Consider the following 12,692-nt stretch of genomic DNA (forward strand, 5'->3'; position numbering starts at 1 on the left):
CTGCTAAGTGGTCAGATATAATAGGGGGATATACAGTGTATGAGGCATTTTGCATTTTTCCATTTCCGTAAATAACTTCAGCGAGTCATCGGCTGCATTGAATACTTTTTTTCATGGCTATCTGGACATACGTTGCTGGTAAATATTAGCGAGTCATATGCTTGGAAATGACAGATTAAGAATTCAGATTAAATATGACTCACATACAGGAATGTAGCGTGTTAAGGTTAATAAGGTCAAACTCAAGTCTACATGGATGAGACGTGTCTAAGAAAGGACTCAAAGTGGGAAACTGACAAAGACAACTAAGACATATCAGGAATGAGACCTGCTGGTGTTACTGTTGAGTCACAGCAAACTGCCTCGTCAGCAAACATGCATATGGAAAAGACCTCTGGCGACTTAATGAATTCAGCAGACTGATAAATGAAGGCTCAGAGAAATCCAAGGTGATATTGCCTGGTATGTGTCTCAAGGACCCCACCTGACCTCCCAGTGGAGGTTACAGTAAAAGGTGTTGGTGTGGGGATACACAGCCTCTCGGCTGGGATATCTGTCTGCCAGATTACTCTGTGATTTAAAGGACTTTGTGGGATTAGAGCACATGAGCCTGTCTGGAGGCCGAGGCGGCCCCATACAAGGTGGGGGGGGGGGGGGTTCACTGAGAAGTTAGCCCAGATCTTTCTTTCTTTTTCACACACGTAACTGTAAATGATTTTCCTTTTTGTAAACAATGGTGTGTAAAAAAACTCAGCATGTATAATGACTGCCTTCCAAAAAAGCCTGCAAAATAACAACAGTAATACAACATCGCACACGGGACATGGGAATATCAATGCTACATTTGCACTGACTGACCCATTGCCTGCCTGATGTATATGTTAATTAGCAGCTCCCATTTGGTTTGCTGGATTTATTATTGTTATTAAGCTAGAATGCAGAGCTGGTTTAAACCTGAACAATGAGCATGTGCACATTTCTCGCCTAATCGCCCCTCCATAAATGACAGTGATGAAAGCTGCTGATCTCCTGCCCTGCAATCACGCCAATTACATATCAATGGGTATCTAAAGTGCTGTTATTCTATAATCAGTGCCCTGTGTTTTCCTTCTTCGCCCCTTCAAACAACAGCACGTGACCATATTTCACGGATGAAAAAGATGCTCCTGGATCAGGCAGAGCTCAGACAGACTTTATCACTTCAGCTGGAAACTAGTTTTAAGTAGAGAGGAACATAAAAACAAGTAATAAACAGTTTGATTAACGGGCACTAATGGACTCCTGGATATCATAAAATACATGAATCTAAATGTAGTCAGTTTGTCTGGAGAAACAAACTATTACTCAGACCTCCCTGACAGCAAATTGTGCGGAGATGCCAGCTGGCTGCATCAGCTTGAAACCGAAGACGCTGCGAGGCATCTTCATCCTGCAGACATGATCCGTCTGCAGGGAGAATGTGGCTGTAGATAGTCAAATTCTTTATCACAGTCCTCTGGACCTGTGAGATTCAAAATAAGGGAATCTAAAGCTACAAATGTCAGCGCCTAAATATTTTAAAATCTGAATCCTTGTCTGTGTAGGGTCAGTCTGGGTGATGTTTTTTTAGAAACTGTTAACTTCAGGTACTGGTTGATAGATTTAAAAGACAAGTTTGTCTTGGATTTCAACTTTTCAGAAACATTTGGTGACACAATTTATAATTATATCTCAGAAGCTGCTTGGCCTGCTAATTTGAGTTGTGGGTCATTTTTGAGGTGACCACTTAAGTTTATCAAAGTGTGTCCTTCAGAGGAAGGGAGCTGCTCACCCTGGCGGGTTAGTGGATTAGTCTTGAGTCCATGAATATGTTATGGATTAAAGCGTCAGCCCAAAGCATGATGTGTGTCTCCACCTCAGAGACACAGGCATGAAGGTGGTGAGGTAAAGAAAGGCTAAAGTACGATGAGGTACTCAAAAGAATCTGTAATATATCTTTAATAGGATAAACATGTCAGTTCTGAGAGGCAAGACGTATTTTGTACAATATTCGATTTTGGTAAGAGAACAAAGGAATCATCTTAGAGAGAACAAATCGAAAACCATTCTTTTAACTGAAAAAAAAAAAAACAACCCCAGTATAAAACATTTCACTGAAATGGTGATACTGTAACACACAAACTTAGAAAAGAAGATCACAATACAAAGTCTGACTTCACCGGATACAGCTGTGTGGTCTAATGGACAACATGTTGGTTTAAGTAAGATCACTGGATGTGCAGTCTAACTGATGAGCAGATCCTCTGCTTAAATCCTCTGATGTTTACAACAGATAAAGCCCCCTAATAGAGCTGCAGGAGCTAATGCCTGCTCACTGACGTCAGCGCATTGCTGCGGAGAGCCCAGAAAGGTGCTAAGCAGGGACAGCTTACTGTGCAGCCAATAAAAGTCTAACACAAATGCAACACATCATCAGTGTCACTCACGTTCCGGAGTTAGAGCTCAGGTGATCCACCTGTTTACACATTTTACATCACATGACAGTATTATTACATTCACGGTTTATTGTTCACATGAAGGAAATGCCACACAAGACGAGCTTCAGGATAAGACTAGAGAGGAAAAGTCCAACATATGAGAGTAAGAGGCTGCTGGGAGCTGAATAAACCCGGACTCTTCCTACAGCACAGCACTGGTTTCAGACCAACTGGACAGCTGCTTCCTGTAAGTGAAGGAGGCAGCAGTCATACATCAACTTGCTCATCGGTCTTGGTCAGTGGCAGAGTCAGGGGGTGCTGAGGGAACCGGATCGCCTCGCTGTTGCGGCGCATGTACGCGTGGCCGCTGATGGGATACCACATCTCGGTGAAGGTGAGGTTGGCCACGGTGATGGCGCAGCGGCCCAGCACCTTGAAGCCGGATTTACGGTAGAAGGGCACCAGGAAATCTTCGCACATCAGCACCGCCCGGCGCACATTGGGCAGGCAGCGGAGATACTGCAGGTAGCGCCACATCAGGATGGGGCCTTTGCCCTGCTGCCTGAAGGTGCGGTGGACGGCCAGGACGTGGATGTGGAGGGTGGAGCCACGGGGCTTGTGGATGGTCAGTGCTTCCTGGAGGGTAAAAAAAAAAAAAAAAAACAACACTATTAGTGCCGTTTGCATGTCTGATGTTGTTGGTGCAGACGTGCAGGATGTCTTACTGTGGCGAGTCTGTCCTGGTCCCACAGAGAGCCGATGATGAAGGCCACCAGCCGGCCCTCCTCGAACCAGCCCATGGACAGCTCCGGACACAGCGTGAGAAAGTGACGCACCTCGTCCAGGTGGAGGGGACAATCACCAGACACCGAGATAAACGCTGGAAGACAAAGAGACAGAGCGGGCGCGTTTGGCACGGCTTTTACGCACAGCCGAAACGGCGTAAAACCTCTTAACGATCACAGAATAGAACACCAACTGGGTCTCTTTAAAGTATCAATTAAAGGAAAACCTGTCAAAGATGGGAGGAAAGTCCTCTGTCAGAGGGACCACTTACCTTCCCGCTCGATTTCGAACACACTTGTGGCATCCTGCGTGTTGAGCGGCCGCACTTCGCTGGCAGGAAGCGTGTGCCTCCTTTGGATCCCGGGGGACACTGAAGGGGGGGTCTGCATTGGTTTGATGAAAGCCTGCGCGCCCGCAACGGACATCATCCGACCACACTGATCTCCGCGCTGAAAAGAAATCCCGGTCCTGATTCCCTGTGCGCCGCCGGAGCAGGATCACCTCTGTCGGGCCCTGCGGGGAGAGCAGGAAGGTCCGTGTCAGTATTTATAGGAGCGCTCCGCCGGCTCTGATTCATCGGCGCATTTGCATTTGAATATTCCATATCAATGAATGGGTGAAGGTCAGAAAGTGTGTCAGTCAATTTTCTGGACCCTACAATTACCTGCATCCATCGCTGCCTGTGAGTTTTGTCTCTAAAACCAGTTGACAGCGTGGCGCTTTCACTGAACCTCAGGCCAATTTACAGCAGATTGCTGAGAGGGCTTCACGCTGACCCACAACTTCAACAAAGTTTTAGCTTAGGACAAAGCCACTAAAATAGCATTCGTGTGATGACGTTCACCTGGTGAGCGACACAGCTCCCAGTCCTCCGTCACAGCAACACAATGAAGGTGAAATGACACTGAAACTTACCGGAAGACGAGGATGTCTGTGGACTGACTGCTCCACCAGCTCTCACTCCGTATTTGTCTGTCGTGCTTCTTTATTATGAAGTGATTATTACTATGAGTCACATGATGGAGGATTACACCAATTGTTTCCACAACTCGGCGCATTACACACACATTATCTCCTCTCACATTTCTGTCTGTGCGTTTAGCGGTGTCCCCACAGACTGTTGAAATGTTGGCCCTTTGGCCCCTCAAAATGATTAGAATCAATCACTTCCTTTGCGAGCATCAGCAGAAGTAGACCAAACTATTAGTTTGATTTTGAATACATAAAACATTTCAAATGATACTGATGGTGGTGTGTCCATCAACAGAAATACTCAGATACCAACACAACCATGTGAAGATGCTCAGGCCAAAGTCCCCACAGAAAGAAGAGCGAGCAGCTCTGAGGGGTTGTGAGGACTTGTGCTGTTTTGTGTGTCTCTACGTGTCAAAAGAGCTGCTGCAATGACACCATCAGAGAAATTTAAAGGAAAAATCATTATTACGTGCAACTAAAGGCAACTCAAAGACCCGACAAGGGGCTCCAAAGGAAAACTGCTTTATTGTCAGACGTCACACGCCAGAAGGATTGGGAACCATTGATGCAATGCTGATCATGCTTTCATTTCTTTCAAATGTAAAATTGCAAAGTAACGGAAATAGTCAAATTAAGACCAAAAGCCTTCCAATTGTACTTAATTACAGTACACATATCTGCTACTTCTCAGTTCCACTCAGGGATTTTTGCACCTTGTCTTTGGCAAAATCCAAAAATGTCAAACGTGTAATGGCTCATATTGATTGTCAATAGTTTGTACCTAATTCAGTTGATTTATAAATACAATGGGAGTAAAATGAGCTCCATAGACTTTAATGCATTATTTATAATTCTTAATAACTCATGAACTGTACATGTCATGATGAGAACAGTTGATAAATGTGCAGCACTGAGCATTTTGAATGATGAATGGAGTTCGCACTGATACAATAGCAGAGATATAAATACAGTTGATGTCTACTGGATTGTTTTTAAATCTTAATAACTCAAAACGTATAAAAGTTATAAGAAAAGTCATAGCACCCATCTACAAAGAATCCCCAACTGTTTGACATATCAATCATCGTGGTAACATAAACACTCAGCATAAGACATACAAATAAAAGAAAATCAGGTTTCCACTAATATTCTAATTTCATAGGCAAATTTATGACTATTTTATGAAAATTCTTCAATATATGGACAGTATATGAGGCATAAATGGGTTCTGAGCTTTGTGGGAGTGAAAAAGGCACAGAAGAGGAAGAAATAAGCAAAGACAGCATGAGTGTGATCGCCACTTTCAAGTTCACACCAAATAATTACAAGTCAACACTGACCTAATGTCAAACATCTGAGAAACCAATACTGGAGCAATGTTTTGTAGCACTGAGGCAACAAGGCAGTATACAGTCACATGTTTATATTCATATGCAAGCAAACAATGCTGCCGAAGAACTGGAAAAATACTATTCAGTTCCTAACATGTTCAACTAACATGATTAAATTGATTGATATGATACTGTATATTGGAGAGTGATGAAAAAATACTGTTGAATGTCATTTGCTTTTATTGCGATTGTTTTAGCATTTGGAGGCATTTCAAAGAGAGAATTGTTATCCTGACCTTTGTACACACTAAACAAAACTCAATCGAAAGATTTACTAATTTCTAAGATGTGCACAAAAGGATTGGGGCTCGTTGTTAGGGATTACTGCAGCAGTCGTCACTCAACATTGGGTAGAAATTGCTTTATACAGCCCTGCAGCTAGACAAGGAGGGGTAAGGCAAAGTAGTACTTCTTATAACCTTAAATAGAGTAATAAAAGAGCGTTGGGGGTCCAACTGCTGGTGTCTGCTTAGGTTAAGGGCTGTGGAGAAAGGTCAGTAACACGGGGTTTTCTTGCTTAGACCATGCTATGTGTGGTATGGAGAGAGCAGTTCTGTTCACGCAGGTGCTGAAGTGGCCAGAGGGGCAAAGGGAGGGTCCTTATTCAAGCTGGGAGGCTGTGGGATTTCTGTGCAGAGTGAAAGGTGATATTGTGAAAGTGAACGCTTCTGCTTTTACTCCGGCTGGGGCGCTGGTGTCTCATTGGCATTGTTGTCTGTGATCTTGTTTTCCAACTCATCATCAGACAGGAGCTCCAAGGACGATCCCTCCACCTGCAGCTGTCGCCTGCCTGAGCGACTAGAGGAGAAGGTGATGGGGCCGCCACGCCTGGAGGAGGAAGAGCAATGGAGAGAGGGGAAAGTATTTATCCTAAAGGCAGAAGCCAACGACAACAGCTACCGCTCATTCATCAAGCAAACATTCAGAGATAAAATATTAGCTGCTCATTTCTTTCCCCAACTCACTGTCTACTGCAGACAACAGACCAAAATAACACCTGCTCTGAATGTATATAGAAATTCACAGAGGAAATGTCAATTCTTCAGCTAGGTGAAACAAAGGACTGATGGGAAACATTACTCTATCTGCAGGTCTGTCCATGACCGCCACCCCCCACTCCGACATTATTTACTGATCCCCTCAGCTAGTAAAAGATTTTTGTAATGTTGTCTAAAGGAGAATACATTTTCTTTAAAGGCTTTGAACATCCACACGAGTGTTTCCTCTTATCCTGGCAGGTTCTCAGGGTGACGTCAGGTGCTGGAATGTCTTGCTAAACTTGGAACAGTGGGAAATGCTTTCTCTGATATCAGTCTCTGTCTTCTTTAAAATCAATTGTCAATCTTTAAAAATCAGTAATAGCCAATACAGTCACTACTCTACCAACAAACGCTCATTTTACAAACATATGAAGAGACACAAACAGACCTGCCGTGCAGCACTGTAGCCTACGCCACCCCAGCATCACAGTTCTTTGTACTTGTGGTAGCGTTAAGATGTGCTTTCAAACAATTCAGGGTATGAACGGCCATTCGGAATGTGACTTCTTGTTAAGTTGGGGAGTGTCTGTATGTTTGGTCACCTCACTTAAATACTGTCAATACCAAACTGTTTAAATATAACGCAACAAAAATGTAGCTTCTCTGAAAAAAATATTACAATGAACTGGTAAACTATGAATTGTGAAATGTTGGATTCTTTTGTTGTCCACACTGTACCTAAGGCGGTTCTTGAGTGTGTGGACCTCACGGCTCAGGCCCTCACTGGCCTCTGTGGCATCGTCCAGCTCCCTCTGTAGCTTCCTGCGCGAGGCGTTGGCCCTCGTAGCCTCTTCCTCCGCCTCCTCCAGCTGACGCTTCAGCTGCTTCATGCGAGAATTGGCCTTCTCCACCTTCACACACAAGAACAGAAAAGATGTTCAAAGACCTGCTCTGTTTCTGAACTGCTCTGCAGTTTAGTTATAGCTTTGTCATAATGGTAGACACATTTTACTGTTTATTTCTCCTAATTGTAGCACGTTAGAGGCGAAGTGATAATTACAAAATGTGTTTGAAAAATCCATAAACAAAGAAATCTGTTCACAAGAATAATATGGAGCTCAACAGTTGCTGGATAGCAGCTGATCACAGCAGTACAAGCAGGGACAGACGTACTTGTTCTTTAAACTGGTCGGCATGGCGACGCTCATCCTCCACCTGCATGCAAACTTCCTTCAGCTTCTTCTCGGTCCTCCTCACAATCTTGTTGGCTGCTCCTCGCTCCCTTCAATGGAAAAGGTGAAGAAGCAATTTAGTGTTACATGTAGGCTCATACATACATATAAATTGTCCACAGCTGCGTTTGTCAATTTTAAAAGTGATGATGTTGATGAGTTTAAGGCAGGACAAGAGCGCATTGAATTCTCACTTGGCCTCCTGCTCCAGCTGTTCCTCCAGCTGTGCTATCTTGGCCTCCAACGCAGTGATGGAGGCCTTGAACCTGTTCTTTACAGACCCCTCCAGCTCGCCCAGCTTGGCCCGAAGCTCTTTATTTTGACGCTCCAGTTGCTGGCGAGCATTTTCGCTCTTTTGTGCCGTGCTGCGCTCTGCGCTCAACTCTGTGGTCAGAGTGTCCACCTGTGGGAGGAGGTAACAGAAAGACGAAGGTAAGGTTACAAAATGATGAGGAAAAAACGACACGTCCAATTAAAAACTCATGACTCAGATCTAATAGTAGTCCAAAAAAACCCCCAGATGACTACAGATAATAGATGAAGTGTTTTATATTCTGACAACTCATAGTATTACATCATACCTGCATGTTTGTCTTTCTGAAGCGGTCGTTGAGTAGCTCCATGTTACCCTGCTCCTCTTCTAGCTCCTCCTCCAGTTGGGCTATACGAGCTTCCAGCCTCCTTTTCTCATCCATCAGAGCTGACCTGACACACAATGAAGAGATGGCAGAAATAAAGTACAAGTCAAAAGCGGACTGCACCTCTATCCATTTGACAGGAAACACAGTGTCCTTTCAGAAAGGCTCTGCTCAGAAATGAACGCCATGAATAAGAACATAGGGGTTTATAAAAGTTAATGATTATTGAGTAATTATTAAGGCTGCCTGGAGTTCATTAGTGGCCCAAAAGCAAATATTTCACAATCATTATTGAATAAATCATTTATGCTTTTCCTCCACTACATATGGGAGTGTTTAAAATAATTTGTCTTCATAAGGTTCCATAACCCATGTCACAAGGAGGTCTTGACCTAAAAAAGTCAAAGTCTTTCAAATTAATATTTGCATCTTAGAAGTAAAACGATGTTCAAGTTGTTCATGGGATGGTACTTCAAGTTGAGCCTTTAGGTTTGAAACACCAATTTGTAATCTTTTTTGCTCTTGCTATTACTGTTATCATTATGGTTTTGATATTTTTTTCTTCCTCATCTCATTGATGAAGTAAAGGCATATCTGACTGGTAGGCAGTTCAAATTTTTGTTTATGCTTATCTGTTCATTCCGAATGAATGGCCATGTCAAGAAGGGGAGAACCAAATAGTTATGAGCCTTCAAAATGAATATTAATACAATAAAGAAGATGATAATATCCATCCTTAAATGTAACCTACTTTCCAGAGGTGCTGTTTGAGATTTCATCTTGCAGCTCATCTCGTTCCTGCTCTGCGTGGCGTCTGCCCCGCTCAGATGCTGCCAGATCCTGGAGAAAAGCATCAAAGGTGAAAGACAGATCAGTGCATCTGACCTAATGTTGAGGGGCACCTTTCACTGTACTACCAGGAGATATTGTATGAGATTTAGTTCAACACTCTACAAGGTGTTGAAAAAAACAAAGCAGGTCTTTGTGTGGCCGTCTAGGCAACAATCATTCATTCATTCATCTTCAACTGCTTATCCATCCAGAGGCCAACAACCACTCACACTCACACTCAGACATACGAACAAGTTAGAGTCACCAGTTCACCCAAACATGATGTCTTGGGACACGCAAGCAAAACATGCAAACTCCACACAGAAGGGCCCCAGGCTGGGAATCCAACCCAGGACCTTCTTATTGTGGGGCAACAGCACTAACAACTATGCTGCCATGCTGTCACCTTTCTCTGCAAAAAATGTTACAAAATCATCATGACTCATCATCATTCTGGCCTTTGGATACCTGGACCATCACATTATCCTGTACCTCATGGAGTTGTACAATCTCAGCCTCCAAACTTTTGAGTTTCTTCTCATTTTCCTTGGATATGGCAAAAATATCATCTCTGGAAGCTCTAGCATCTTCCAACTCCCTCTGGTAGTCCTTCATTTGGGCCTACGGGTGGAAGATGGATGAGGAGATATGAATGGAAAATGTGTCCAAAGTGCAACGAATTCATATATATGCATCGAATCTGCACCTGCAACTTCCGTAGCTGTTTGATTGCTTCATCTCGAGCCTTGTTGGCTCCTTCTATGTGACCCTCTATATCTTTCAAATCCATCTCCAGTTTCTTCTTCGCAGCTACAGCCAGACCTCTTTGCTTCCTTTCATCCTCCAATTCTGCCTCCATCTCTCGCACCTGAAACAAGGAGCCATTACAAATCTTGAATGTGATTCTTAAAATGTTGTCATTCAGTGTTAGGTGTCATTCTGCACCTGCTTGACCAGTGCTCTCTTCTTCTCATCATTCTGATCATCCCGGCCCTGAAGGTCTCTCTCATACTGGGCCTTCATGGCCTGCATGTTGACTTCCAAACGGAGTTTGGCATCCTCTGTAGCCTGGAGCTCATCCTCCAGCTCCTCCAGCTGAGTCTTCATCTCTTCCAACTGTTGCTCCAGAGTCCGTTTGGACTTTTCAAGCTCGTGGACCTAAGAGGGAGAGGATAAAGAGGTGGGTAGGTGAAATTACTGCTTTATTTTAATAGCAAATCGGATGTACCAGGGGATCCAGAAGAGGTCTCAGAATAAGACCCTCTGACTACATGTATTCAGTCAACCCTAACGCTCACATTCTTGCCCACATCGTCCTTTGAGCTCATTAGATCCTCCATCTCAGCACGGAGCTGTTTGTTAATCCTCTCCAGCTCCTCTTTGGCCTCCAGGGCCTCGTCCAGGGCTCGAGTCATGGACAGAGCTTTGGTCTCTTTTTCTCTGGCTTCAGCTTCAGCACGGTCCCGTTCTTCGGCATAGCGAGCCGAGATGCTCTTTTCTTCAGCAAGCATCTATGAAGGAGGACATGAGAATACAAACTCATATTTTATGATAATTATATTTGGTATTTTGATAAATGGGGAAAGTAAATAATTTTGATTCCTTAAATCTATTTAAAACTAGAGGTTTGTTTTCTGGACAACAACCAGAACATCCTAAATAAATGACTTTATCACCTGGTCAAACTTCTTTTGTTTTTTCTCCAAGTTGGAAACAATTTGTCGCTGGTGATCCAAGTCTACAGTCAGATCATCCAGCTCCTGCTGCAGACGAGTCTTTGTCTTCTCCAACTTTTCAAAGACGATGGTTTTCTCTTCCAAACGCTGGCTGCCCAGCTCCAGGTCTTTCTGCAGCTTCTTCTTAACTTCCTCCAGGCTCTCTATTGTTCCGACATCGTCTTCCAACTTCTTCTTGCTGTCTGATAGCTACACATAGAAGAAAAGACATGATCCAGAATAAAGGCAAGCAAAACATGTAATTTAATCCTTGTTTTCCTATATCACATCTTACCTGAGCCTGTAGGGTCAAAATCTGTTTTTCCATATTCTTGCGTGCCTCCTCATCCTCCTCCTGCTGCTCCTGCAGAGTGTTCTTCTCCTCTTCCAGCTGCCGTATACGACTGCTAAGGTTTAGTTTCTGACGTGTCTCTTCCTGGAGCAGCTCCTACATGAAGAGCAATGTTTGTCCAGTGAGTTCAATACAAAGCAATAATTAAATTTAGCTTGAAGATTAATGCTCAGAGATACTGTACATCACCTGTGAGTCTTGTAGCTGACTCTCCAGTCCAGCGACATCTTTGGCACTCTTGATTCCCTTCCTCTCTGCATCCTCCAGCATGGCTGACACATTGTCTAACTCAGTCTGCATGAAGAGTTTAAATCCAGATTTTCAGAAGAGAGAGATGTAAAAAACTGTCAAAAGAATCACTGTCATTGTCATTTTGAATAATTTTCTGACCACTATCCTACGATAATTTTTGATTTGAATTGAAAAGCAAAAAGAATGAACCATGTTTTGATCTAAATGTCTCACCTGCAGTTTGTGTGTGCGTTCGCCCAGTTCTCCCTTGGCTCTCTCTCCTTCAGTGACTCTGGCCATTAACTCCTGGAGCTGACCCTCTAGTTTCTTCCTCTTGTGCTCGGACTCCGTCTTTGCTTGCTGTAGGCTCTTGACCTCATTCGCCAGCTCCTTGTTGGCACTCTCCTGGCTCTGCTTGGTCTTTTCCAGGTTGGCCTTGAACTAGATGAACGAAAATCAAACATTCGTGTTTTCTCTTTGGTGGATTAGCTAAAGTTTTGATGCCAAATTGAACTGTGAAAAGGGATGTACCCTCTTGGCTTGTTCCAGCTGTTCAGACAGCTCTTCCAAGGCTGTGCTGTGCCTCTGTCGCATCTCCTGGATCTGAGCCTCATGGTTTTTAGTCTCTTCGTCAATTGCCTTCTTCAGTTCTGCAACCTCTTGTTCGCGTTTGGTCCTACAGACAACGGGGACACAGAACAGTCTCAAATGCACTGTTGTTTTAGTTAGCCTGGAATATAAATCCCAAATAAGTGAGATGAAATTCAGTGCAGTACAACACCTAAGCTCCTGCTGGGCAGCCGTTGTGTCGAGGGTATCCTCTAGTTCAGTTTTAAGGGCCTCAAGCTCTTCACTCAAGTCTCTCTTGAGTTTCTCTGCCTTGTTCCTGGCCTGTTTCTCTGACTCGAGGTCCTCCTGCAGCTCAGACAGCTGGGCCTGCATCTCCCTCACTTGCTTCAAAGCGTTGTTCTTCTGGCTAACCTCATCTTCACCCCTGTCGATCATCGAGAGCAGTGAAAAATGTGTAACAAAAGTTCAGATGATACATTCGAAAAATAACTTTCAATTCTTCTAGTGAACATGACATAAAAAGTATCCACTTGGT

General features: G+C 43.8%; 2 protein-coding genes across 4 annotated transcripts in view; both read right to left on the reverse strand.

Moving 5' to 3' along the window:
* Positions 1-2,723: 2,723 nt before the first annotated feature.
* On the reverse strand, positions 2,724-4,197 carry LOC115048224 (serotonin N-acetyltransferase-like). Its single transcript, XM_029509579.1, has 4 exons — positions 4,158-4,197; positions 3,514-3,755; positions 3,182-3,336; positions 2,724-3,092 (listed from the first exon to the last, which is right to left on the reverse strand). The coding sequence occupies exons 2-4, from the start codon at positions 3,668-3,670 to the stop codon at positions 2,724-2,726; spliced, it is 681 nt and encodes a 226-aa protein (XP_029365439.1). The 5' UTR covers positions 3,671-3,755; positions 4,158-4,197.
* Positions 4,198-6,282: 2,085 nt separating this feature from the next.
* LOC115048221 (myosin-10-like) overlaps positions 6,283-12,692 on the reverse strand; it is a 44,492-nt gene continuing 38,082 nt past the window's right edge. For all 3 annotated transcript variants that reach the window (XM_029509574.1, XM_029509573.1, XM_029509572.1), the window contains 16 exons: positions 12,369-12,581; positions 12,119-12,263; positions 11,822-12,028; positions 11,546-11,650; positions 11,300-11,452; positions 10,966-11,214; positions 10,588-10,800; positions 10,235-10,447; positions 9,996-10,157; positions 9,782-9,910; positions 9,210-9,298; positions 8,402-8,525; positions 8,015-8,223; positions 7,762-7,870; positions 7,327-7,499; positions 6,283-6,436 (listed from right to left, as the gene is read on the reverse strand). In XM_029509574.1, the coding sequence (XP_029365434.1) occupies positions 6,283-6,436; positions 7,327-7,499; positions 7,762-7,870; positions 8,015-8,223; positions 8,402-8,525; positions 9,210-9,298; positions 9,782-9,910; positions 9,996-10,157; positions 10,235-10,447; positions 10,588-10,800; positions 10,966-11,214; positions 11,300-11,452; positions 11,546-11,650; positions 11,822-12,028; positions 12,119-12,263; positions 12,369-12,581 (2,647 nt within the window). The remainder of the gene's footprint in view (positions 6,437-7,326; positions 7,500-7,761; positions 7,871-8,014; positions 8,224-8,401; positions 8,526-9,209; positions 9,299-9,781; positions 9,911-9,995; positions 10,158-10,234; positions 10,448-10,587; positions 10,801-10,965; positions 11,215-11,299; positions 11,453-11,545; positions 11,651-11,821; positions 12,029-12,118; positions 12,264-12,368; positions 12,582-12,692) is intronic.

This window comes from Echeneis naucrates, chromosome 8 (genome assembly GCF_900963305.1).
Source record: "Echeneis naucrates chromosome 8, fEcheNa1.1, whole genome shotgun sequence".
NCBI lineage: Eukaryota > Metazoa > Chordata > Actinopteri > Carangiformes > Echeneidae > Echeneis > Echeneis naucrates.

Excerpts from the sequence above, each read along its gene's own strand:
- LOC115048224 (XM_029509579.1), bottom strand. The coding sequence starts at position 3,670 with ATGATGTCCGTTGCGGGCGCGCAGGCTTTCATCAAACCAATGCAGACC. Across the intron at positions 3,337-3,513 it reads GTTCGAAATCGAGCGGGAAG|CGTTTATCTCGGTGTCTGGT; the intron begins GTAAGTGGTCCC and ends TTTGTCTTCCAG. Across the intron at positions 3,093-3,181 it reads ACCAGGACAGACTCGCCACA|GAAGCACTGACCATCCACAA; the intron begins GTAAGACATCCT and ends TTTACCCTCCAG.